At 42.3% G+C, this 27390-nt stretch overlaps 1 protein-coding gene across 1 annotated transcript in view; it reads left to right on the top strand.

Annotated features, from left to right (window-relative positions):
• Nucleotides 1-27390, top strand: part of LOC138674514 (laminin subunit beta-4-like) — a 341174-nt gene that overhangs the window by 129714 nt on the left and 184070 nt on the right. Inside the window, exons 26-31 of the mRNA XM_069762342.1 lie at nucleotides 1365-1586; nucleotides 2234-2465; nucleotides 8363-8520; nucleotides 8913-9131; nucleotides 18695-18921; nucleotides 24490-24586. Coding sequence (XP_069618443.1) covers nucleotides 1365-1586; nucleotides 2234-2465; nucleotides 8363-8520; nucleotides 8913-9131; nucleotides 18695-18921; nucleotides 24490-24586 — 1155 coding nt within the window. The remainder of the gene's footprint in view (nucleotides 1-1364; nucleotides 1587-2233; nucleotides 2466-8362; nucleotides 8521-8912; nucleotides 9132-18694; nucleotides 18922-24489; nucleotides 24587-27390) is intronic.

A 27390-nucleotide genomic window follows, 5' to 3' on the forward strand; every position in this document is an offset into this window, starting at 1 on the left:
CCCCATTTGCTGGTGCGGTTGGCCCTGGTTTCCTCCTAATGCAGGACAATGCCAGACCTCATGGCTGGAGTGAGTCAGCAGTTCCTGTAAGATGAAGGCATTGAAGCTATGGACTGGCCTGCCCGTTCCCCAGACCTGAATCCGATTGAACACATCTGGGACATCATGTCTCGCACCATCCACCAATGTCACGTTGCACTACAGACAGTCCAGGAGTTGGCAGATGCTTTAGTCCAGGTCTGGGAGGAGGTCCTTCAGAAGACCATCCTCTGCCTCATCAGGAGCATGCCCAGGCATTCTAGGGAGATCATACACATTACTGAGCATCATTTCTTTGTCTTGAGGCATTTCCACTGAAGTTATATCAGCCTGTAACCTCATTTTCCACTTTGATTTTGAGCATCATTCCAACTCCAGATCTCCGTGGGATATTAGTTGTGATTTACGTTGATCATTTTTAGGTTTTATTGTTAACAACACGTTCCATTATGTAATGAGTAAAGATTTACTACTGGAATATTTCATACAGTGATATCTAGGATGTGGGATTTTAGTGTTCCCATTATTTTTTTGAGCAATGCAGTATAGGTTCAAAAATATTTTGTGGTTGTTTTGCTGCTTCTGGCACTGGGTACCTAGACTGTGTGAAATGTATCATGAAATCTGAAGATTGCAAAAGGATTTGGGGTGTCAATGTAGTGTCCATTTTTAGAAAGCTGGGTTTGCATTCTAGGTAATGGGTCTTCTAGCAGAACAATGACCCCAAGCATATTTCAAGAAGCACCCAGAAATGGATGGAAGCAAAGCACATTAAACACCTGTGGTGAGATCTTAAAATTACTCTTGGAGAAGGTACCCTTCAAATATGAGAGACCTGGAGCAGCTTGCAAATAAGAGTGGTCAAAAATTCCAGTTGAGAGGTGTATGAAGCTGATGATGGTTAGAAGAAGTGATTGATTGCAGTTATTTATTCCAAAGGGTGTGCAGCCAAATATTAAGTTGAGGTTGCCAACGATTTTGTCGGGCCCAATTTGGTGGTTTTGTGTGAAATTATGTCCTATTTGCCTTTTTCCTATTTTCTTGTGTTGTTCCAATACAAGTAAACAAATGTATAGCAAAACATGAGTAATTGGAATAATTTTCTAGGAAAATATATTATTTTCTGGAACATTTTCAATGGTGCCAACACTTTCTGCCATGACTATATAAAATGCATAAAGGGATCAGTACAAAAGACAAATGATTGGTAAAGCAAACTGTGTGCACTGTTTACACTGCTATTTGTTGGTGAAATGCAGCACATTTATGCTAACTTTATATATGTGTTTATTATAAACTTTCCACTACGTTCATTATTTTTTTAGGAAAGAACTGTAATGAATGTCCTGATGGCTTTTATGGAAACATAGAAGAAGGGGAAGAGTGTTTATCGTGTCAGTGCAATGACAACATTAATGTAAAAGATCCTAACTCGTGTGACAAGATAACAGGGGAGTGCTTGCTGTGTATGAAAAACACATACGGTCCTAACTGTGAATCATGTCTACCTGGTTTCTTTGGATCAGGACTTCATCATAACTGTACAAGTAAGTTTAGGTTAGTGACTTTTGTGCTATATTAGTCTCAGTGTCGTAACTTGAAGCACATGGGCCCCAATTCAAAAGCTCCATTGGGCCCCCAATTATTACGAGTCTTTAACAGTAGTGGTCTTTTCATATAGGCCAAAGTGACTTTTTGGGCTCCTTAGGCTCCAGGTTTCGAATGTGATTACATGCCTTGCACCTATTCTGGTTAATCCCCTGATTAGACTGCACCGCATGTTTTCCATAGTCCTAGGCAGAATACCCTGTTTAGTGCTTTTTATTGCACAACTTTTTCTCCTCACTATGCATGCAGTGATAGAGAAATCAAATAATTATTCAGTAACTTCTGTGTTATCTAGCGATACAGAAGAATTGAGCACCTATAACTAAAATGACCAATGAACCTATGAAAATACTGGGAAAAAGACATGATCAAAGACTGGTCTCCATACAGCCAACATTTCCTATCATTCTGTCTTTGGAGTGTGGGAGGAAACTGGAGAATGAGGAGCAGCTACATACTCCTTGCAGACGTTGTCATTGATGGGGATTGAACCCAGGACCCCAGCGCTGCAAGGCTGCTGTGCTATCCACTGAGCCACTGTGATGTGATGTGATGATAAAACAAACTTTTCTATTTCATTTTATAGAATGTAACTGTGATAGCAAGGGGTCAATAAGCACATTATGTGATCAGGTGACTGGACAGTGCGCTTGCCGCGGAGACATACAAGGACAGCGCTGTGACAGCTGCTTGCCTGGATATTATGGATTTCCAAACTGCCGACCCTGTAGATGCAATGGTAATTCAGAGACTTGTGACCCAGTAACTGGTGCTTGTAAGGGCTGCAAAAGATTTACAGATGGAACCAACTGTGAACGGTAAGGACACATGATAGTGTATAAGTTGTGCGTGTGCTGATAATCTGTTAGCTTTTTCTTTTGGATAGCAAAGTGCCTAGTTTAATTTTTTAAAGAACTCCACTATTGTAGTGAAAATCATTGAATGTGCGAATATTCAGAGTGTATCTTTACATTTTCAAAAATCACATCCTTGTCTATAATTTTTCAAAACTACAAATCATTGATTGATGGTATGTAAACCTACTTTAAGATTTAACATTCAATAAAGGAAAATAAAGTTGAAAAGAAATGACAACATAATGGTAAAGAATATAAAGTGCTCAGCATAAATGAGCACCCCTTTGAAAAGTAAGATTTTAATCACTATCTCACTGAAAACAAGAGCAATTTCCACAATTTTGACAAGACTGAGGGTCACGGGATTACTGCGACAGAGAGGAGCTAGAAGACTGCAGCATCTGATTTCTCCTACTACTGCACGCACTGGTTAGAAGCACTTCATCTTCTTATTAAATGGTGTACATTTCTTTTGGCAGTGCAGGGGTTATTCTGCTCTGCTGAGAGCTCCTGGATCATTTAGGCTGTCAGATGTGCACTGTTAGTCACTCCCATCTCCTATATAATCTGGGCCCTGCTGCATGGCTGGAGGTTGTTGTTGGTTATTATAGGAGAAGGCTTTAGTGGGTTTATCTGTTACTGTTGCTAGGTTTTGAGTGTGTGATAATTCCCTTTCTTCTCCTACTTTGGTTTAACCCCATCCTCCACTTCCCGGGGCATTCCTCTGTTATATGTGTGAGTATATTTGTATGTTTGGTATTTTTTGCTACCCCTATTTGCATTACCAATAGTCTGGTTGGTGTATTACGGTACACTACTACACCCCACTTTCCTGAGTGGGGGAAGGGTACAGACTGAGGGTGGTTTCAGGAGCTAAGGCAAGGTATGTGGCCCTGGCATCTTCACCATCAGAAGTAATCAGGGGAACAGGGTGAGCTAGGACGCCCCTAGCATTAGGGACAGGGAAGGAGACCCTGGTCCTGGGATACCCATCAGTAGAGTCGTAACAATGAGTTTTATGCATCATTTTTTCACCACAACATCAAAGTAAGGTTAATAATATAACTTTCATTCCAAATTCTTCAGTATTGCTCAAAGTAGTTGATGCAAAAATTAATACACACAACATCGAAAACAGCTATATCTAGTATTTTGTATAACCTCCATGACTACATGGAGCACCATGTCTTCTAGGCATGGAACGAACAAGCTGGCAATATACTGTATTACATGTCTTTTTTTCTATTGTTCAATATCAATCTCTTTTACTGCTTGGATTCTGCATAGAGAGTGAAACCCAACTTGTCTCTTCAGAACTCCCCATTGGTGTTTGTTTGGATTGAGATAACTAGGACATTGTGATCATAAAGACACTGCCACTACCATATTTCACTATAGACACCATGTATTTAGCAAAATGAATTTAGATAAACACATGGTTGTGGTAGTGTCCTTATGTGGGTCTGCATGAGTGCTAATGGTGTTGGGAAGCTACTCGTTGATAGTATCATCAATTTCGAAATATACTACTCTATTTTTATATGTTGCAATAGATTGTTACTTTGATGCCTTGAGGCAATTCATAGAGGTTTTGCAAACAATTCAATGTAGTTGTTTGGATTTGGGGTGTATATATTTTTGCATCAACTAATTTGAGTTAAATGGAACATTTTGTAAAGAAAGTTATATTATTATGTTCAATCTATTTTATTAAGTCCTTTACCCCCAAGGGGGGGTTTGCATTTTTACAACACCATTTGTTTTAGGGACCACACCACATTTGAAGTCACTTTGAGGGGTTTATATGATAGAAAATACCCCAAAGTGACACCATTCTAAAAACTGCACCCCTCATGGTGCTCAAAACAACATTCAGGAAGTTTATTAACCCTTCTAGTGCTTCACAGGCATTTTTGGAATGTTTAAAAAAAATGAACATTTAACTTTTTTTCACAAAAAATTTGTTACAGTTCCAATTTGTTTTATTTTACCAAGGGTAACAGGAGAAATTGGACCCAAAAGTTGCTGTACAATTTGTTCTGAGTACGCTGATACCCCATATGTGGTGATAAACCACTGTTTGGGCACATGGCAGAGATCGGAGGGGAAGGAGCGCCTTTTGACTTTTCAATGCAAAATTGGCAGGAATTGAGATCGGACGCAATGACGCGTTTGGAGAGCCCCTGATGTGCCTAAACAGTGGAAACCCCCCACAAGTGACACTATTTTGGAAATTAAACCCCCTAGGGAAATTATCTAGATGTGTGGTGAGCACTTTGAACCCCCAAGTGCTTCACAGGAGTTTATAATGTAAAGCCATAAAAATAAAAAATCATATTTTTTCCACAAAAATTATTTTTCATCCCCAATTTTTTATTTTCCCAAGAGTAATAGGAAAAATTGGACACCAAAAATTGTTGTGCAATTTGTCCTGAGTATGCTGATACCGCATATATAGGGGGGAACCACCGTTTGGGCACATGGCAGAGCTTGGAAAGGAATGAGCACCGCTTTGGAATGCAGACTGATGGAATGGTCTGCGGGTGTCACGTTGCGTTTGCTGAGCCCCTGATGTACCTAAAAAGTAGAAACCCCGCACAAGTGACCTCATAATGGAAGCTAGACTCCGCAAGGAACTTATCTAGATGTGTTGTGAGAACTTTGAACTCCCAAGTGTTTCACTAAAGTTTATAACGCAGGGCCATGAAAATGAAAAAATAATTTTTTTCCACAAAAAATATTTTTTTAGCTCCCAAATTTGTATTTTCACAAGGGTAACAGGAGAAACTGGACCCCAAAAGTTGTTGTGTAATTTGTCCTGAGAACGCTGATATCCCATATGTGGGAGAAAACTACTGTTTGGGCACACGTCGGGGCTCGGAAGGGTAGTAGTGACATTTTGGAATGCAGACTTTGATGGAATGGTCTGTGGGCGTCATGTTGCATTTGCAGAGCCACTGATGTGCCTAAACAGTAGAAAATCCCCACAAGTGACCCCATTTTGAAAACTAGACCACCCAAGGAACTTATCTTGATGTGTTTTGAGAACTATGAACCCCCAAGTGTTTCATTAAAGTTTATAAGGCAGAGCCGTGAAAATAAATATCATTTTTTCCCCACATAAATTATATTTTAGCCCCCAAATTTTTATTTTCACAAGGGTAACAGGAGAAATTGGACTGTAAATGTTTTTGTCCAATTAGTACACTGAAATCCCATATATGGGGGTAAACCACTGTTTCAGTGCCCGGCAGAGCTCAGAAGGGAAGGAGCATCATTTTACTTTTTCAACGCACAATTGGCTGGAATTGAGATTGGACGCCATGTCGTGTTTGGAGAGCCCCTGATGTGCCTAAACAGTGGAAACCCCCCAATTCTAACTCCAACCCTAACCCCAACACTCCCCTAACCCTAATCCAACCCTAACTACACCCCTAACCCCAACACACCCCTAACGACACCCCTAACATTAATGTATAATGTATAATGTTCTTCTGTCAACTCCACTGTCATGTCAACTATGTAATTCCATTATGACTTTTATGATTTAAGTCGTGCTGCTGTGATACCATAATTTCCCACGGGATCGATAAAATTTCCCCCGACAAAGCCAACGCGAAACGCGCGTTGGGGCTGCATCGCTCAGGTCTCAGCAGTGAAGATCTATGGGTAAGGACTTTAGCAAGGCCATTTAGAAATTTCTGACCTTCTTTGTTAGGTCTTACACTCAATTTCTCAGTCTATGATAGGCTGGATGCCTCTGTATTATTAGCACTTTTGCACTTGGCACTTTAAAAGATCTGCATGTTACTACATTTAAAATAATCTATTTGGCAGTAGTGTTATTGAGTGTGATAGTAATATCTAGTTTTTTTTAGCCTTATATGCTAATATTCCTTCCCATTTCACTTACATACGCTGGTCCTGGGCGTTACACCTGTGAAGTCAGGCTTTTCACCTTGTCCATGTGTGATTGATCTTGTTTGTGTTTGTTATGACCTATCTGTATTTATACAATAAACTTATTGGATTTCATTCAGAATATTATACTCTCTTATTGGTTCATTTGTGTAGTATTGTTGAGAGGGGTGTATGGTTTTCCTTCATCTTAAAACTCCCATTTAAGAAAGGCCCTGAAGTCTTCAATAGGGTTTACCACAGCTGAAGAAGGGATCCATATCATTATTCTTTTATGTTTAAGGCCTTTGCTGGCTAGTCAAGCAATGGAGTACTTCAATGCATGTGATGGAGCAGTATCCTACATTAAAAATCATGGTTTTCTTGAAAGATACAGACTATTTCTTGTATTACTGCTTGAAGAAATTGTTTACAGCCCATAGCTAGTGTCTTAGTCGAAGCAAAGGTCTGTTTCTGTTACTGATCCAGCCACGGGCCAATACATCTGGTCCATCAAGAGTCATTCTCATCTCATCAGTCCATTAAAACCTTTGAAAAATCCATCTTCAAACATTTATTGGCCAAGTCTTGACATTACAACTAGGGTTGAGCGACTTTTACTTTTATAGGATCGGGTCGGGTTTCACGAAACCCGACTTTCTCAAAAGTCGGGTCGAGTGAAATCGGCCGATCCTATAGAAAAGTCGGGGTCGGCCGAAACACGAAACCCAATGCAGTGCATTGGGTTTCTAATGGTTCCCAGGGTCTGAAGGAGAGGAAACTCTCCTTCAGGCCCTGGGATCCATATTTAAGTGTAAAATAAAGAATTAAAATAAAAAATATTGCTATACTCACCCTCTGACGCGCCCTGGTACTTTCCGGCAGCCTTCCTTCCTAAGAATCAGCGCTTGAAGGACCTCCGGTGACGTCGCGGCTTGTGATTGGTCGCGTGAGCGGTCACATGTGCGGTCGCGCGACCAATCACAAGCTGCGACGTCATCTAAGGTCTTTCACGAGCTGATTCTAAGGAAGGAAGGCTGCCGGTTAGTACCAGGGCGCGTCAGAGGGTGAGTATAGCAATATTTTTTATTTTAATTCTTTATCTTACACTTAAACATGGATTCCAATACCGATTTCCGATATTGCAAACATATCGGAACTCGGTATCGGAATTCCGATACCAGATTCAGAAGATCGCCGACCTCATGGCTGACCCCACACAGGGGTCGGGTCGGGTTTCATGAAACCCGACTTTGCCAAAAGTCGGCGACTTCTGAAAATGGCCGACCCGTTTCGCTCAACCCTAATTACAATGTGTGTGTCTTGTTAAGTGTTTGTTGAGTTTCAGCTTTTCTTTCCTTGACCATATATCTGAGCCATTAACGCCTTGTACGTCTGGCACTCCAGGGAGGTTGCAGTTCTGGAATATGACAGCACTGATGATATTGGGTTCCTGGTTGCTTCATGTTTGATTTTTTTCAAATCTTTGGCAGTTAATGTTCATCTTTTTTCTCAACATTTTTTTTACCCTATTGACTATAAGCGACAAATTTTGATGGTTCTGTGATCACACCCCAATATCTTAGCAATTTCAAGTGGCCTGTTTCCCACTACAAGACTTGTAATAATTTTTTACTTTTCAGAGTCTAGTAAATCTCTTTTTAGCCGTTTTTGCATGAGGAAAACAAGCTGCATAATCATTCTGCACACCTTGATAAAGGGTGTTGATATCCATAGACGGTACCCTCTCTCATTGCATAATACATATCACCTGATCTAGTTCATCCAATAAGCATTCAAGTTTATGCAGCTTAGATTTGGAAAGTCTGCATAAAAATGATGACGTTGTCAAAATACTCACTAATAATGCTGCATACACTGTATAGTTTAGGATTATTATTGATTATATAAATATATATTTAGACTGCAAGCCATAACGAATTCTATACTTTGTATCTCAGGTGTATTGATAATTATTATGGTAATCCATTATTGGGACAACCATGTCGGCCATGCATGTGTCCGGGTTCTCCTACAAGCAAGAAATATTTTGCAGATTCTTGTAAACAAGACAATAATACTATGGAGGTGAATTGCAATTGTCTTGAAGGATATACAGGTAACTCCCAGATACATTCAAGATCAAATTATGAAACATTTTGCCAAAATGTTTAGAATTTTATCGTCTTTTATCATACATATCAGATAATAACATATTATGGTTTTATGTGAACAGCAATAATTGATCTGTGGCTGTATGATAGCTCCCGTGACAATTGTAAGGTTAAAACTAAGCCTATATGGCTGACAGCAGACCTTTCTGATTGATTTCCAGGACATCCAGCTATGTATATAAAAGGCATTCTGAAATCAGTACAAAAGACAAATGATTGGTAAAACAAATTGGGTGCACTGTTTACATGGCTATTTGTTGGTGAAATGCTGCACATTTATACCACCTTTATATGTTAGTTTCATTTAAACTTTCAACTGTGTTCCTTATTTTCTCAGGAAAGAACTGTAATGAATGTCCTGATGGCTTTTATGGAAACATAGCAGAAGGGGAAGAGTGTTCACCGTGTCAGTGCAATGACATTAATGTAAAAGATCCTAACTTGTGTGACAAGATTACAGGGGAGTGCTTGCTGTGTATGAAATACACATACGGTCCTAACTGTGAATCATGTCTACCTGGTTTCTTCGGATCAGGAATTCATCATAACTGTACAAGTAAGTTTAGGTTAGTGACTTTTATGTGCTAGATTAGTCTATGCGTCGTAACTTGAAGCTCATAGGCCACAATGCAAAAGCTCTCTTGGGGCCTCAAATTATTACAAGTCTTTAATAGTAGTGGACTTTTCATATAGGCCAAAGGTGTTATGATCAGGTGACCTTGGAGCCGCATGAAACTTTCTCTGGAGTAGTTGGAAACTGTACTGACCGCAAATCCTGAACTAACATCGCAACTAGAAGTAGCCGTGGGGTGTGCCTAACAAACCCTAGACACCTTGACACAGCCGGAGGACTAAATACCCCTATAGATGGAAATAGGAATTCTACCTTGCCTCAGAGCAGAACCCCAAAGGATAGGCAGCCCCCCACGAATATTGACTGTGAGTAGGAGAGGAAAGACACACGCAGGCAGAAAACAGGATTTAGCAAAAGAGGCCACTCTAGCTAAATAGGAAAGGATAGGACAGAATACTAAGCGGTCAGTATTAAAACCCTTCCAAAAATATCCACAGCAGATAATACAAAAAATTCCACCATCTAACTAAAGACGTGGAACGTATATCTGCAACTCCTGAGAATCCAACAAGACTGAGAAAATACTGACACAATCTAAGCTGGACAAGAAAAAACAAATGAATAGCACTGAATTATCAAGCACACAGCATGTGTGCCACAGAAACAAAACCAGACACTTATCTTTGCTGATTTGGCAACAAGGCAGGAGGAACCAGACAGAGGTCCAACACCTCCCAAACAACCATGGACAACTGGCAAGGACTAATGAATCCTGCACACCTAAATACCCCAGTCAGAACTGCAATCAGCAGATACACCTGACCAGGACTGCAACCCAGGGACAACTGCATTACCACCTACAACCACCGGAGGGAGCCCAAAAGCAGAATTCACAACACAAATGGACTTTTTGGGCACCTTAGGCTCCAGGGTCTGGATGCAATTACAACCCCTGCACCTATTGTAGTTATTGTCATGGTTGGGTCAGGGTTCAAGGCCTTCCCTCCCAGGGTTATTTGTATGTGGCCTCCTTTTGGATCTGGGAGAGGTATTTATATACACTCTGAACCTAGATTCCCTGTCAGTTATACTTTCATGCTGTCTGTGTGTCTGACCCCCTGGTGTTCGTGTGCATACTGTGCTTGTTTGACTGCTTTCCTTGGTTCTGACCTCCTGGCCTGTCTATTTTGGCTTCATCACCTCGCTTCTCTTTCGGTACTTCTTTTCATTGGTTCGGCTCCCTAATCCTGGCTTTCACCTGATTATCCTTCCGTCTCACCCTTGGTACCTCATTTGACCTCCCAGTTTTGACCTTGGCACGTTTGACTTCTCGCCGTTGCCGCTTAGCTTCCTGGCACTCAGGCGCCTGTCTCTGCCCTTGGCTACTCCCCCTCAGTCACGTGGTTCAGGTCCTGCTCACTGCCCTGTGAGTTCTCTGCCACTCTGCTCATGTCTCCCTTACTGCAGCTAGATGTCTGCCTTGTGGCAGGTACACCCGGGGGTTCGTGACACTATAATTGACTGCACATTCTCTTCCAATCTGGTCAGGTGGTGGGGTGCTCGCTGTTATGTATCCAGTACGGGCTCTCTTGGACGAAGTAAGTGAGCTCTCCCAGTTAATGCAGAAGCTGTGCATGGAACAGCAAGCCCTGGCTCATTCGCATTTACAGGTGCAGAGAGATGTGGCAGGTGCTTAACAGGGTCCTGTCCCATCAGGATGGGGGCACCACTGATGTGCCTCTTGTGGACCCGAGCCACCGGTAAAATTACCTAACAAATTTTCTGGGGATAAAAAGTTGTTTAGGGTTTTTAAAGAGGGATGTAAGTTGTTTTTTGAGTTACGTCCCCGAGCTTCCGGAAATAAAAGGCAGAGGGTGTGGATTGTTATGTCCTTGTTAAGGGGGTCTCCACAGGCATGGGCTTTCTCACTTTCTCCCTCTGCACCGGAACGTATGTCTGTGAATCTGTTTTTTGAGGCTCTGGGGCACATTTATGACCAGCCTGATAGAGTGCGCCTGGCAGAGGATATGATGATGAGTGTGACACAGGGGAAACACTCAGCGGAATGGTTCTGTTCAGAATTTAGATGCTGGGCCACTGAAGTATCCTGGAATGCCACTAGCCTGGGGGGTTGTTCCTCAGGCCTGTCCAACCGTCTACAGGACGCTCTGGCATTACATCTGCCCCCCTATACTCTGGAAGATGCCATGACTCGGGTGGTCCGCATGGACCGGAGGCTCCATGCTAGAGGAGTGATGCAGCAGGAGGCTCCATTAAACTCCAACCTGAGTGACATTGCGTCTGACCCTGAGCCCATGGAGGTTGGGGCTATCTCATTGAAGGAGAGAGATGACGCCGTAGATGCAACCAACTATGCTTTTACTGTGGAGCCTTTGGATATTGGAAAAAGTACTGTCCCTCTTGTCCTTCTTCAGCCAAGCCGTCAGGAAATGCCTAAGTCTGGGTAACGATCAAGGAGGTTGCCCAGGCTATCAGGTACATTTTTCCTCACTTGTCTGAAATTTTTTGGCTGAAAGGAGGTCCTACTCATGTGGAAAAATTAAGTTGTTTTGTTCTGAATAATTTGCCTGCAGGTCTGGTACTAGGGATGCCTTGGCTCCAACACCACAACCCTATTATTGATTAGGTCACGAGGGAGATCATTCAGTGGGGATGTAAGGCTAACGGTTTGTGTTGTAATTTGGTACCTCTTGTCACCCCTGTAAAATATGTGTAAGTGTCGACTGTTGGTCTGGAGGGTTTTCCGGAGTACCTAAAGGACTTTGAGGACGTGTTTTCCGAAAGTGAGTCTGAGGAGCTTCCACCACATAGACCTTTTGATTGTGCCATTGATTTAGTCCTAGGAGCCAAGTTACCCAAGGCTCGTATGTTTAATTTGTCCGGGCTAGAGCATGAAGCCATGAAGGAGTACATCACTGAGAGTCTCCACAAGGGGCATATTCAGCCTTCTGTTTCACCTGTGGCAGTGGGGTTCTTTTTTGTAAAAAAGAAGGATGATGGTTTGCGGCCGTGCCTCAACTTTCGGGAACTGAACAAGATTACGGTGAAAAACATGTACCCTCATCCCCTGATTCCCGATCTATGTAACCAACTCACGGGGGCCAAATGGTTCTCTAAGCTTGATTTACGAGGGCCTTATAACCTTATAAGGGTCCAGGGAGGGGATGAATGGAAAATGGTGTTTCTGACGACTGAATGGCTGCTTGAAAACTTGGTTATGCCCTTTAGTTTCACTAACGCTCCTGCTGTTTTTCAGAATTTCATTAATGTTATTTGAATTTCATTAATGTTATTTTCTCCAACGTAATTGGGCGTTATGTGGTTATCTACCTGGATGACATTTTGGTGTACTCAGCGGATAATCAAACTCACTTGCACTATCTGCGTATGGTTCTTATAAGACTCAGGGAGAATCATTTGTACAAGAACTATCATTTCTGGGTTTAATTCTGTCAGATGAGAGATTCCGCATGGATTCTAAGAAGGTCCAGGCCGTTACGGATTGGGTGCAGCCTCATGACTTAAAGGGGTTGCAGCGATTTTTGGGCTTTGATAGCTTCTATAGGAAGTTTATTATGGGTTTCTCACAGGTGGTAAAGCCTTTGACTGACCTTACTCTCAAGGGGTCTGATGTGAAAAATTGGTCCGTGGCTGCGAAAATTTATTTTCTGACGTTGAAAAAATGTTTTACTTCAGCTCCTGTGTTGGTACAACCCGATCCATCAAGACCTTTTATCATGGAGGTTGACGCTTCTGAGGTGGGGGTGGGGGCAGTTTTGCAGTTTTGTTCTTTTCTAAAAAATTCTCTTCTGCCGAGAGAAATTATGATGTCGGCAAAAGGGAATTGTTGGCAATTAAGTTAGCCTTTGAAGAATGGAGGCATTTCTTGGAGGGGACCATCCATCTCATCACAGTTATCACTGATCATAAAAATTTGGCCTATATCGAGTCTGCCAAGAGATTGACACCCCCCAAGGGAGGCTCGGTGGGCGCTTTTTTTTCCTATTTTTCATTTTACTATCACATTCCGCCTGGGATCTAAGAATATTAAGGCTGATGCTTCATCCCGAAACTTTTATTTTGTGTCTCCTCCAGAACCCCCCTCCTCCATTCTTCAGCCAGGAGTAGTGGTGGACGAAATCTCATCTGTTTTACAGAGAGAAATTTTGGAGGCCTAAATGTGGGCTCCTAGTAATAAACCTTCAGGAAAATTGTTCGTACCTGAACATTTCCGTTTCAGACTCGTGCAGGAGTTTCACGATTCTCTGTTAAGTGCTCATCCTGGGATTGCAGCTACACGGGGGGGTAGTTGCGAGGGGTTTCTGGTGGCTCTTTATGGTATCAGATATAAAAAAAGATTGTGACTTTGTAGAAGAAGGGAAATGTCCCCAAATGTATATCTCTATAAAGAGATGTGTTTAGTGCATGTTTTATGTATATACACATTTAAATATACATGCATGCCACATGGAGCAAAGCCCCCCTTCCAGCCTGCTGTAAAACAAAGCTGCCATGAGCTGGAAAAACAAGTTTCATTTAGGACTGAGGGGATGTATCTTAGTGGACAATAGACCGTGACCTCATCCCCCACACCTGGGGCTGGACACATCTCTTTTAATGATAAACTCAAACTCACAAGAAAAACATGGGTCCCATATGCTAGAGGGTAATGCCAAATTGGCCTATAATGCATACCCATGAGGTAACTGGACATTAGATGTATACTCCTAATACTTACAACACTTTGAATAAATGGAGTTCCATACATACAATATTAAAAGTTGGTGTACTTTATTATAAATCTCAAAAATTACATATAAATAACAAAATTATAACAGAAAAAAAGGGGAAAGACAGAACCCTAGTAAGGAAAGTGCTGCATCCCTGGTACAAACATGAGATCATAATGAACCCCAGACATGGTAATAATATATTACTACTTAAATAATCAGGACTCTTGTTGTACTGATATGCCTAGCATAAGTATGAGACAATATCCTACCTCTATAGGAGCGTACCTATCCCCAGTGTTGTCATAGTGACATAAACTCCATATGGGGAGGCAAGAGTACGCTTTATTTATTTGTTGCATTTATACCCTTAACAAGACACTCCCTTCTTGTGATAAAGCCTACGCGAAACGCGCGTCAGGAGGGTTCACACTTGCATCCCGGCACTTTACTGCTCCTCAGCATGGGTAAGGAAGTTTTTATTTAAATTTACTATCTCGTACTCTTGCCTCCCCATATGGAGTTTATGTCACTATGACAACACTGGGGATAGGTACGCTCCTATAGAGGTAGGATATTGTCTCATACTTATGCTAGGCATATCAGTACAACAAGAGTCCTGATTATTTAAGTAGTAATATATTATTACCATGTCTGGGGTTCATTATGATCTCATGTTTGTACCAGGGATGCAGCACTTTCCTTACTAGGGTTCTGTCTTTCCCCTTTTTTTCTGTTATAATTTTGTTATTTATATGTAATTTTTGAGATTTATAATAAAGTACACATCTCTTTTAGTTGGTCACATATAAGTGACAAGACCAGGTGGTTCGCTCGCTCTTGCCTTTCTGGATTCCTGGGACAAGAATGGACTTACACACATGGCTGAGTATACTAGGCCTCAGGGATAGCTGAGACATAGGTGGGAGGGCTGATATTGTATGTGTGATTTGGGTAATTTAGACAGGTAATTCAGGGTGGGTTTTTACTGTGTGATATTGTTATATTATTGTTTACTGTAGTGAGATTACTATATCAGAGTTGTAATATCCGTATATTATGTATATATATATATATATATATATATATATATATATATATATATACAGTTAGGGCCAGAAATATTTGGACAGTCACACAAGTTTTGTTATTTTAGCTGTTTACAAAAACATGTTCAGAAATACAATTATATATATAATATGGGCTGAAAGTGCACACTCCCAGCTGCAATATGATAGTTTCCACATCCAAATCGGAGAAAGGGTTTAGGAATCATAGCTCTGTAATGCATAGCATCCTCTTTTTCAAGGGACCAAAAGTAATTGGACAATGGACTCTAAGGGCTGCAATTAACTCTGAAGGCGTCTCCCTCGTTAACCTGTAATCAATGAAGTAGTTAAAAGGTCAGGGGTGGATTCCAGGTGTGTGGTTTTGCATTTGGAAGCTGTTGCTGTGAGCAGACAACATGCGGTCAAAGGAACTCTCAATTGAGGTGAAGCAGAACATCCTGAGGCTGAAAAAAAAGAAAAAATCCATCAGAGAGATAGCAGACATGCTTGGAGTAGCAAAATCAACAGTTGGGTACATTCTGAGAAAAAAGGAATTGACTGGTGAGCTTGGGAACTCAAAAAGGCCTGGGCGTCCACGGATGACAACAGTGGTGGATGATCGCCGCATACTTAATTTGGTGAAGAAGAACCCGTTCACAACATCAACTGAAGTCCAGAACACTCTCAGTGAAGTAGGTGTATCTGTCTCCAAGTCAACAGTAAAGAGAAGACTCCATGACAGTAAATACAAAGGGTTCACATCTAGATGCAAACCATTCATCAATACCAAAAAATAGACAGGCCAGAGTTAAATTTGCAGAAAAACACCTCAAGAAGCCAGCTCAGTTCTGGAAAAGTATTCTATGGACAGATGAGACAAAGATCAACCTGTACCAGAATGATGGGAAGAAAAAAGTTTGGAGAAGAAAGGGAACGGCACATGATCCAAGGCACACCACATCCTCTGTAAAACATGGTGGAAGCAACGTGATGGCATGGGCATGCATGGCTTTCAATGGCACTGGGTCACTTGTGTTTATTGATGACATAAGAGCAGACAAGAGTAGCCGGATGAATTCTGAAGTGTACCGGGATATACTTTCAGCCCAGATTCAGCCAAATGCTGCAAAGTTGATTGGACGGCGCTTCATAGTACAGATGGACAATGACCCCAAGCATACATCCAAAGCTACCCAGGAGTTCATGAGTGCCAAAAAGTGGAACATTCTGCAATGGCCAAGTCAATCTCCAGATCTAAACCCAATTGAGCATGCATTTCACTTGCTCAAATCCAGACTTAAGACGGAAAGACCCACAAACAAGCAAGACCTGAAGGCTGCGGCTGTAAAGGCCTGGCAAAGCATTAAGAAGGAGGAAACCCAGCGTTTGGTGATGTCCATGGGTTCCAGACTTAAGGCAGTGATTGCCTCCAAAGGATTTGCAACAAAATATCGAAAATAAAAATATTTTGTTTGGGTTATGTTTATTTGTCCAATTACTTTTGACCTCCTAAAATGTGGAGTGTTTGTAAAGAAATGTGTACAATTCCTACATTTTCTATCAGATATTTTTGTTCAACCCTTCAAATTAAACGTTACAATCTGCACTTGAATTCTGTTGTAGAGGTTTCATTTCAAATCCAATGTGGTGGCATGCAGAGCCCAACTCGCGAAAATTGTGTCACTGTCCAAATATTTCTGGCCCTAACTGTATATATATATATATATATATATATATATATATATTTATAGTCACCAGCTTGAGTATAAATATATATGTATGTTATAGACTGCAGACTTGTGTGTGTGTGTAATAAATACCCTTTATTGATACATGGTTTTGTCTCAGTTAGTATATAGTATAAGGAATAGATAACAGTTAGTGTATAGCATAAGGTAAAGATAACGTTGTGGTATTAAGTTGATATTAATTACTAGTAGTCAATTTTGGCATTAATAGTTGATATCAGACCTCATTACAGGTGCAGGAAGAGTTTCCCTTTTGATAACTATAAGGTTTGATTTTTTGTGGAGGAAATCCCCTCCCTTTACAATAGCGAGCTACAAGCCCACTGTTTAGATTTTGTTTAACATGTTTTGCTGATTTAATTTCTGGTCAATCCCCTCCTTTTACAGCCTGCATGTGGGGTGTGCGCCCGTTCTAAAAGTTCTCATGTCCGGCCAACCGGGGAATTGGTGCCTTTGCCCATGGACTTTATCATGAATCTTCCTCCTTCCAGGGGCAACCCAAACAAGCCCACGTTGTACCTCTGCCTGCATTGCCGTCTGCTGAAACCTTGGCCCGCTTATTTATGCAGCATGTAGTTCAGTTGCAGGGAGTGCCTGTGAATGTGGTGTCAGACAGAGGTGTGCAGTTTGTGGCCAGGTTTTGAAGGGCTTTCTGTAAGAAGCTAGGGATTATGTTGTCCTTTTCCTCTACCTATCACCCCAGAGTTTAATGGACAGGCTGAATGCACGAGCCAATCTTTTAGCAAATTCTGAGATGTCTGTTCTCTTCCAGACAGGAGGACTGGTGTGAGGTATTACCCGTGGCAGAATTTGCTTTCAATAGGCGTGTGAGTCAGTCTATCGGGAAGTCTCCCTTTTAGGTCAACCATTGATTTAACCCACATCTTGGGGAGTTTTCCCGCATGGATTAAGATTGTCCTGGGGCCGAATGTGTGGTACAATGTTTGAGAACTCTTTGGAGGGAGGTCCAGATGAACATCTCTAAGGCCCAGAAAAGGTACAAACGATTTGCAGACAGGTGGAGGGGGTCAGGTCCGGCATTTGTAGTGGGGGAGAGAGTGTAGCTATCCACCCGTAATATCAAACTTAAGATACCCTCTATGAAGCTGGGTCGATCGACTGGTGCAGGCCTTTCATGTCAGATACCCAGAGAAACCTGGGATCCAGAAGCCCCCCATTATCAGGGGGGTACTGTCATGGTTTGGTCAAGGTTCATGCCCTGCCCTCTCAGGGTTAATTGTATGTGGCCTCCTTTTGGATCTGGGAGGGGTATTTATATCCACTCTGAAGCTGGATTCCCTGTCAATTATACTTTCATTCTGTCTGTGTGTCTGACCCCCTGGTATGGGTGTGAATACTGCGCTTGTTTGAGTGTTTTCCATGGTTCTGACCTGCTGGCCTGTCCGTTCTGACTTCATCACCTCGCATCTCTTTCAGTACTTCTTTGATTGGTGCGGCTCCCTGATCTCTGGCTTTTACCTGACTATCATTCCTTCTCACCCCCGATACCTCATTTGACCTCCCGGTTTTGACCTCAGCACGTTTGACTTCTCTACAGCGCCGCCCATCTCCCCTGCACTCAAGCGCCTGTCTCTGCCCTTGGCTACTCCCCTCAGTCATGTGGTTCAGGTCCCGCTCACTGCTCGGTGAGTTCTCCACCACTCTGCTCGTGTCTCCCTTACTGCGGCGAGCCATCCACCTTGCGGCAGGTGCATCCGGGGTTTGTGACAGATATGCCCCTGAATAGACTGATTCTGTACTGTACCGTCTGTGTTCCAGAGTCCTAGACAGAATACTCTGTTTAGTGTTCGCATCCTCAAAATGTCCAGTCTGATGTCACATGAGAGCTTCAGACTTCATTTTTTCCTTTTATCGTCCCTAAAGACTTGGTTATGTCTCTATTAATTATGTCAGATAATTTTAAATAGAAATGTATCTATTCTATGTAAAAATTTATGATACATTATTTTAATAACATGTTCTTTGTTTTCTCCAAGGCTGTGTTTGCAATCCAAAGGGAATAAATGCTATGAACTGCTCAATTTACGAGGAAGTTGGAGAATGTGTCTGTGACAGTAAGACAGGGCAATGTCCATGTTTACCAAATGTGGTTGGCATTAGCTGTGATACTTGTGCTCCTGGATACTGGGGCTTTAACAGTGTAAAAGGATGTCAACCCTGTAACTGTTTCCAAAATAATTCCTATGGAAACCAATGTAATCAGGTGTGAAATATTATTTTTTTTACATACACCACGCCGCATGCAATACTTTACCAATATGTCATAGTTACTATATAGTATTCAAATAGTTATTTAATGGGTACATTTCTGGAAGAGAACATAGTAAAGGAAATTATGAGTTTTTAGCCATTTCTGAAGAACATACGAAAGGACATTTTTGTTGGCAATGGGAGTAAATATAGCATTTTCCTACGAAACATTTGTTTAACACTTTTTACCACTTTCCCTTGATATTCCATAAATGTCTCATCAGATGAGGTCTGCCCAGGCTTTTGTAACTAAAAGAGCCACCTTGTGCACCACTAATGCTGCATTCTGTCAAGGTGGCTCTTTTAGTTCTTATCCCTGCCAATGCTGAAATAATCGCTTTTAGAATTTGTCCCTCATACCTTGAATTTGTCAGGGGGGGGGGGCTGGTCTTTCCCCCCTAACACACATGCACCACAGCCGTCAGTTACTTCCTCATGTCTCCCTGGCGCCACCTCCTCACCGTTATTCAATTGTCCCGGCACCTGCAATGTCATGTTAGGCCTTGGGCATGCGCAGTTAGCGCTAGCCGTCCACTGACATCACTTAATGTCTTGTGTTGTGAATTCTGTGGCTGAATTCACTCCTGTGGTCACAAGTGGTACTGCAGCTTCTGAGCTTCCTCCCTCAGGTGTTCTGGTGAGCTCGTTAACTGCTTCATTACTTAACTCCGCCTGATGCTGCTATCCTTGCTCCTTGTCAATGTTTCAGTGTTGGATCTGAGCTTCTCCTGATTGTTCCTGTGACCTGCTGCTCTGTATAGCTAAGTGCCTTTTGCTTTTTTGTTGCTTTTTTTCTGTCCAGCTTGTCTTTTGTTTTGCTGGAAGCTCTGAGACGCAAAGGGTGTACCGCCGTGCCGTTAGTTCGGCACGGTGGGTTTTTTTTGCCCCCTTTGCGTGGTTTTGCTTTAGGGTTTTTTGTAGACTGCAAAGTTCGCTTTACTGTCCTCGCTCTGTCCTAGAATATCGGGCCCCACTTTGCTGAATCTATTTCATCCCTACGTTTTGTCTTTTCATCTTACTCACAGTCATTATATGTGGGGGGCTGCCTTTTCCTTTGGGGAATTTCTCTGGGGCAAGTCAGGCCTATTTTTCTATCTTCAGGCTAGCTAGTTTCTTAGGCTGTGCCGAGTTGCCTAGGTAGTTGTTAGGCGCAATCCACAGCCGCTTTTAGTTGTGTTTAGGATAGGATCAGGTGTGCAGTCTACAGAGTTTCCACGTCTCATAGCTCGTTCTTGTATTTTTGGGTATTTGTCAGATCACTGTGTGCGCTCTGATCGCTAAGCACACTGTGTTTCTGGATTGCCTTCATAACACCTGTCATTAGCAAACATAACAGTACAAGGAGCCAAACTAATGATTCTCAATAGAGGGAAAGAAAAAGTTCTGACATTTTTTTTTTTTTTTTTTTCTGCTCTGTGTTCACTTTTTTTTTTCCCCTAGACATTTGGGTGATTCTGGACACAGGTGTGGACATGGATATTCAGGGTCTGTGCTCTTCAATAGATAATCTCGTTATAAATGTACAAAAAATTCAAGATACTATTGATCAGAAATCTATGTTAGAACCAAGAATTCCTATTCCTGATTTGTTTTTTGGAGATAGAACTAAGTTTCTAAGTTTCAAAAATAATTGTAAGCTATTTCTGGCCTTGAAACCTCATTCTTCTGGTAATCCTATTCAACAGGTTTTGATTATTATTTCTTTTTTGCGCGGCGACCCTCAAGACTGGGCATTTTCTCTTGCGCCAGGAGACCCTGCATTGAGTAGTGTCGATGCGTTTTTCCTGGCGCTCGGATTGCTGTATGATGAGCCTAATTCAGTGGATCAGGCTGAGAAAAATTTGCTGGCTTTGTGCCAGGGTCAGGATGATATAGAAGTATATTGTCAGAAATTTAGGAAATGGTCAGTACTCACTCAGTGGAATGAATCTGCGCTGGCAGCTTTGTTCAGAAAGGGTCTCTCTGAGGCTCTTAAGGATGTCATGGTGGGATTTCCTATGCCTGCTGGTTTGAATGAGTCTTTGTCTTTGGCCATTCAGATCGGTAGACGCTTGCGCAAGCGTAAATCTGTGCACCATTTGGCGGTACTGCCTGAGGTTAAACCTGAGCCTATGCAGTGCGATAGGACTATGACTAGAGTTGAACGGCAGGAATACAGACGTCTGAATGGTCTGTGTTTCTACTGTGGTGATTCCACTCATGCTATTTCTGATTGTCCTAAGCGCACTAAGCGGTCCGCTAGGTCTGCCGTCATTGGTACTGTACAGTCCAAATTCCTTCTGTCCATTACCTTGATATGCTCTTTGTCGTCGTTTTCTGTCATGGCGTTTGTGGATTCGGGCGCTGCCCTGAATCTGATGGATTTGGATTATGCTAAACGTTGTGGGTTTTTCTTGGAGCCTTTGCGGTGTCCTATTCCATTGAGAGGAATTGATGCTACACCTTTGGCCAAGAATAAACCTCAATACTGGGCCCAGCTGACCATGTGCATGGCTCCTGCACATCAGGAAGTTATTCGCTTTCTGGTGTTGCATAATCTGCATGATGTGGTCGTGTTGGGGTTGCCATGGCTACAAACCCATAATCCAGTATTGGATTGGAATTCCATGTCGGTATCCAGCTGGGGTTGTCAGGGGGTACATGGTGATGTTCCATTTTTGTCGATTTCGTCATCCACCCCTTCTGAGGTCCCAGAGTTCTTGTCTGATTATCAGGATGTATTTGAAGAGCCCAAGTCCGATGCTCTACCTCCGCATAGGGATTGTGATTGTGCTATCAATTTGATTCCTGGTAGTAAATTCCCTAAAGGTCGATTATTTAATTTATCCGTGCCCGAACACGCCGCTATGCGCAGTTATGTGAAGGAATCCCTGGAGAAGGGACATATTCGCCCATCGTCATCACCACTGGGAGCAGGGTTCTTCTTTGTAGCCAAGAAGGATGGTTCGCTGAGACCGTGTATTGATTACCGCCTTCTTAATAAGATCACTGTTAAATTTCAGTATCCCTTGCCATTGTTATCTGACTTGTTTGCTCGGATTAAGGGGGCTAGTTGGTTCACTAGGATAGATCTTCGTGGTGCGTATAATCTGGTGAGAATCAGGCAAGGAGATGAATGGAAAACTGCATTCAATACGCCCGAGGGTCATTTTGAGTATCTAGTGATGCCGTTCGGACTTGCCAATGCTCCATCTGTGTTTCAGTCTTTTATGCATGACATCTTCCGTGAGTATCTGGATAAATTCCTGATTGTTTACTTGGATGACATTTTGATCTTCTCAGATGATTGGGAGTCTCATGTGAAGCAAGTCAGAATGGTTTTTCAGGTCCTGCGTGCTAACTCTTTGTTTGTGAAGGGATCAAAGTGTCTCTTCGGTGTGCAGAAAGTTTCATTTTTAGGGTTCATCTTTACCCCTTCTACTATCGAGATGGATCCAGTTAAGGTCCAAGCCATCCAGGATTGGATTCAGCCGACATCTCTGAAAAGTCTGCAAAAGTTCCTGGGCTTTGCTAATTTTTATCGTCGCTTCATCTGTAATTTTTCTAGCATTGCCAAACCATTGACCGATTTGACCAAGAAGGGTGCTGATTTGGTTAATTGGTCTTCTGCTGCTGTGGAAGCTTTTCAGGAGTTGAAGCGCCATTTTTGTTCTGCCCCTGTGTTGTGTCAGCCAGATGTTTCTCTTCCGTTCCAGGTCGAGGTTGATGCTTCTGAGATTGGAGCAGGGGCGGTTTTGTCACAGAGAGGTTCTGATTGCTGAGTGATGAAACCATGTGCTTTCTTTTCCAGGAAGTTTTCGCCCGCTGAGTGTAATTATGATGTGGGCAATCGAGAGTTGCTGGCCATGAAGTGGGCATTCGAGGAGTGGCGTCATTGGCTTGAAGGAGCTAAGCATCGCGTGGTGGTATTGACTGATCATAAGAACTTGACTTATCTCGAGTCTGCCAAGCGCTTGAATCCTAGACAGGCCCGTTGGTCGTTATTTTTTGCCCGCTTCGACTTTGTGATTTCGTACCTTCCAGGCTCTAAAAATGTGAAGGCGGATGCTCTGTCTAGGAGTTTTGTGCCCGACTCTCCGGGTTTATCTGAGCCAGCGGGTATCCTCAAGGAAGGAGTCATTGTGTCTGCCATCTCTCCTGATTTGCGGCGGGTGCTGCAAAAATTTCAGGCGAATAAACCTGATCGTTGTCCAGCAGAGAAACTGTTCGTCCCTGATAGGTGGACTAATAAACTTATCTCTGAACTTCATTGTTCGGTGTTGGCTGGTCATCCTGGAATCTTTGGTACCAGAGAGTTAGTGGCTAGATCCTTCTGGTGGCCATCTCTGTCACGGGATGTACGTACTTTTGTGCAGTCCTGTGGGATTTGTGCTAGGGCTAAGCCCTGCTGTTCTCGTGCCAGTGGGTTGCTTTTGCCCTTGCCGGTCCCAAAGAGGCCTTGGACACATATTTCGATGGATTTCATTTCTGACCTTCCCGTTTCTCAAAAGATGTCAGTCATTTGGGTGGTCTGTGATCGCTTTTCTAAAATGGTCCATCTGGTGCCCTTGGCTAAATTGCCTTCCTCCTCTGATTTGGTACCTTTGTTCTTTCAGCATGTGGTTCGGTTGCATGGCATTCCTGAGAATATTGTTTCTGACAGAGGTTCCCAGTTTGTTTCAAGGTTTTGGCGAGCCTTTTGTGGTAGGATGGGCATTGACCTATCCTTTTCCTCGGCTTTCCATCCTCAGACTAATGGCCAGACCGAACGAACCAATCAGACCTTGGAAACATATCTGAGATGTTTTGTTTCTGCAGACCAGGATGATTGGGTGTTCTTTTTGCCGTTGGCTGAGTTCGCCCTTAATAATCGGGCCAGCTCGGCTACCTTGGTTTCTCCATTTTTTTGCAATTCTGGGTTCCATCCTCGTTTCTCTTCAGGACAGGTTGAGTCTTCGGACTGTCCTGGTGTGGATTCTGTGGTGGATAGGTTGCAGCAGATCTGGACTCAGGTAGTGGACAATTTGATCTTGTCCCAGGAGAAAGCTCAACTTTTCGCTAATCGCAGTCTACAGAGTTTCCACGTCTCAGAGCTCGTTCTTGTATTTTTGGGTATTTGTCAGATCACTGTGTGCGCTCTGATCGCTAAGCACACTGTGTTTCTGGATTGCCTTCATAACACCTGTCATTAGCAAACATAACAGTCTTGCTTACTGCGCCTGCATGCACGTGCGGCCCGAGATCCCGCCCCGCAGTCTCTTATGATTAACACTGGGGGGCTGGGAATCTTGGGCATGTGCAGTACCTATTTGTGGCTCTCCCTAATCTCCCTCCGCCTCATAGGAGTCGTTAGATATCGTCAGAATGCAGCATTAGTGCTGCACAAGGTGGCTCTTTTAGTTACAAATGCCTGGGGGGGTGACAGGTTCCCTTTAAATACTGCATGTATAAAGATAAAAGAAAATGTGCGTGTCCGAAATTGTGGATAAATGGACCATCTTTGCATCTTGACCTGGTTAACTTTTCCCTTTTGTTTTTTTAGTCAACAGGTCAGTGTGTATGTAAACCAAAGTACACAGGAACAAAATGTAAGCAATGTGAGGAAAATCACTTTAGAAACCAAGAACATCAATGTATACGTAAGTATAAAATTCTATTGATGTGAATTTATGTATAGATAGCCTGTACAAATCTTATCATGCATGATGGTCAGTGTGAGCTATTGCTTTTTTATATCCAATTTAATAATAATATTTAGACCACAAAATTTTTTTAATCTTGTTAGCTTCCTCCATTAAATAATTTGATAATGCTGCTAATGAACAAATTAATGTTGAAAATACTTTGTTTCCTAGATTAAAGGTTTAAACAATTTTTATATTAAATTGCGTGTGCAAAAGAGATTTTCTCACTAAACATGCTGTCTTCGATCCAATCACATATGCACAGTATAAATTTGACGCAACAAATATCATCCTTCCCATTGATAGGGATCCTTAAATCGCAGGGACCCCGCGGTCTTATCTCTGCACTATACACATACAGTGGGGCAAAAAAGTATTTAGTCAGTCAGCAATAGTGCAAGTTCCACCACTTAAAAAGATGAGAGGCGTCTGTAATTTACATCATAGGTAGACCTCAACTATGGGAGACAAACTGAGAAAAAAAAATCCAGAAAATCACATTGTCTGTTTTTTTATCATTTTATTTGCATATTATGGTGGAAAATAAGTATTTGGTCAGAAACAAACAATCAAGATTTCTGGCTCTCACAGACCTGTAACTTCTTCTTTAAGAGTCTCCTCTTTCCTCCACTCATTACCTGTAGTAATGGCACCTGTTTAAACTTGTTATCAGTATAAAAAGACACCTGTGCACACCCTCAAACAGTCTGACTCCAAACTCCACTATGGTGAAGACCAAAGAGCTGTCAAAGGACACCAGAAACAAAATTGTAGCCCTGCACCAGGCTGGGAAGACTGAATCTGCAATAGCCAACCAGCTTGGAGTGAAGAAATCAACAGTGGGAGCAATAATTAGAAAATGGAAGACATACAAGACCACTGATAATCTCCCTCGATCTGGGGCTCCACGCAAAATCCCACCCCGTGGGGTCAGAATGATCACAAGAATGGTGAGCAAAAATCCCAGAACAACGCGGGGGGACCTAGTGAATGAGCTGCAGAGAGCTGGGACCAATGTAACAAGGCCTACCATAAGTAACACACTACACCACCATGGACTCAGATCCTGCAGTGCCAGACGTGTCCCACTGCTTAAGCCAGTACATGTCCGGGCCCGTCTGAAGTTTGCTAGAGAGCATTTGGATGATCCAGAGGAGTTTTGGGAGAATGTCCTATGGTCTGATGAAACCAAACTGGAACTGTTTGGTAGAAACACAACTTGTCGTGTTTGGAGGAAAAAGAATACTGAGTTGCATCCATCAAACACCATACCTACTGTAAAGCATGGTGGTGGAAACATCATGCTTTGGGGCTGTTTCTCTGCAAAGGGGCCAGGACGACTGATCCGGGTACATGAAAGAATGAATGGGGCCATGTATCGTGAGATTTTGAGTGCAAACCTCCTTCCATCAGCAAGGGCATTGAAGATGAAACGTGGCTGGGTCTTTCAACATGACAATGATCCAAAGCACACCGCCAGGGCAACGAAGGAGTGGCTTCGTAAGAAGCATTTCAAGGTCCTGGAGTGGCCTAGCCAGTCTCCAGATCTCAACCCTATAGAAAACCTTTGGAGGGAGTTGAAAGTCCGTGTTGCCAAGCGAAAAGCCAAAAACATCACTGCTCTAGAGGAGATCTGCATGGAGGAATGGGCCAACATACCAACAACAGTGTGTGGCAACCTTGTGAAGACTTACAGAAAACGTTTGACCTCTGTCATTGCCAACAAAGGATATATTACAAAGTATTGAGATGAAATTTTGTTTCTGACCAAATACTTATTTTCCACCATAATATGCAAATAAAATGTTAAAACAACAGACAATGTGATTTTCTGGATTTTTTTTTCTCAGTTTGTCTCCCATAGTTGAGGTCTACCTATGATGTAAATTACAGACGCCTCTCATCTTTTTAAGTGGTGGAACTTGCACTATTGCTGACTGACTAAATACTTTTTTGCCCCACTGTATATGTTGTCCACGGGCGCTGACTCTGCTTTACTTCCAATTAAAGAAAAGTGGAAACTTCTGGTTCCTGATCTTCAAGATGAGGACTGGGAAACAATTCTTGAGTCCCCAACCAAAGTATCTCCTTCGGCCAACAATAAAATGATCCAAATGTACAGTATATGATACACCAATCATACTTGACCCCATTAAGATTGTTCAAAATAGGATGGTCTCAATCTTCAGAATGCCTTAGATGCCACACAATGGATGCAGATTTTATACACATGATATGGGGTTGTCCAATTATCCTATGTTTCTGGAAAGAGGTGACTTCGTTGTTGTCCTCCCTTGTACACATTCCCGTTCCTTTGAATCCATTGGTGTGTTTATTTGGAGTTTTGGAAAAAGAGATATGGGGACATCATACTCAATTTTTTTTTAGAGAGACACTTTTCTTAGCATGGAAAATGATAGCCCTACGCTGGATGAATAACACACATCCATCTCTCAGAGATTGGGTGAAGTTGGTAAACTCAGTCATACCTTATGAACGAACTTTATACCAGAATCTAGGCTGTTTAGGGAAATTTTATAAAATTTAGAATGTGTGGAACTCATCGTACCTCACTACGTCATCGCATGGGTAATGGCCTAGCTCCAATTTGATAGAGTTTAAGATGGATTTTGCATCGGCTCGCACTATTAATAGTTCTAATACTGAATTATTAAGGAGATGGAGATTGTTATGGCATTAGGATTGTTTTAAGTTTTAAGTCTTAGGTAACTACTTTAGACATACTATAATATCTTGTG

This window comes from Ranitomeya imitator, chromosome 4 (genome assembly GCF_032444005.1).
Source record: "Ranitomeya imitator isolate aRanImi1 chromosome 4, aRanImi1.pri, whole genome shotgun sequence".
Classification (NCBI taxonomy): domain Eukaryota; kingdom Metazoa; phylum Chordata; class Amphibia; order Anura; family Dendrobatidae; genus Ranitomeya; species Ranitomeya imitator.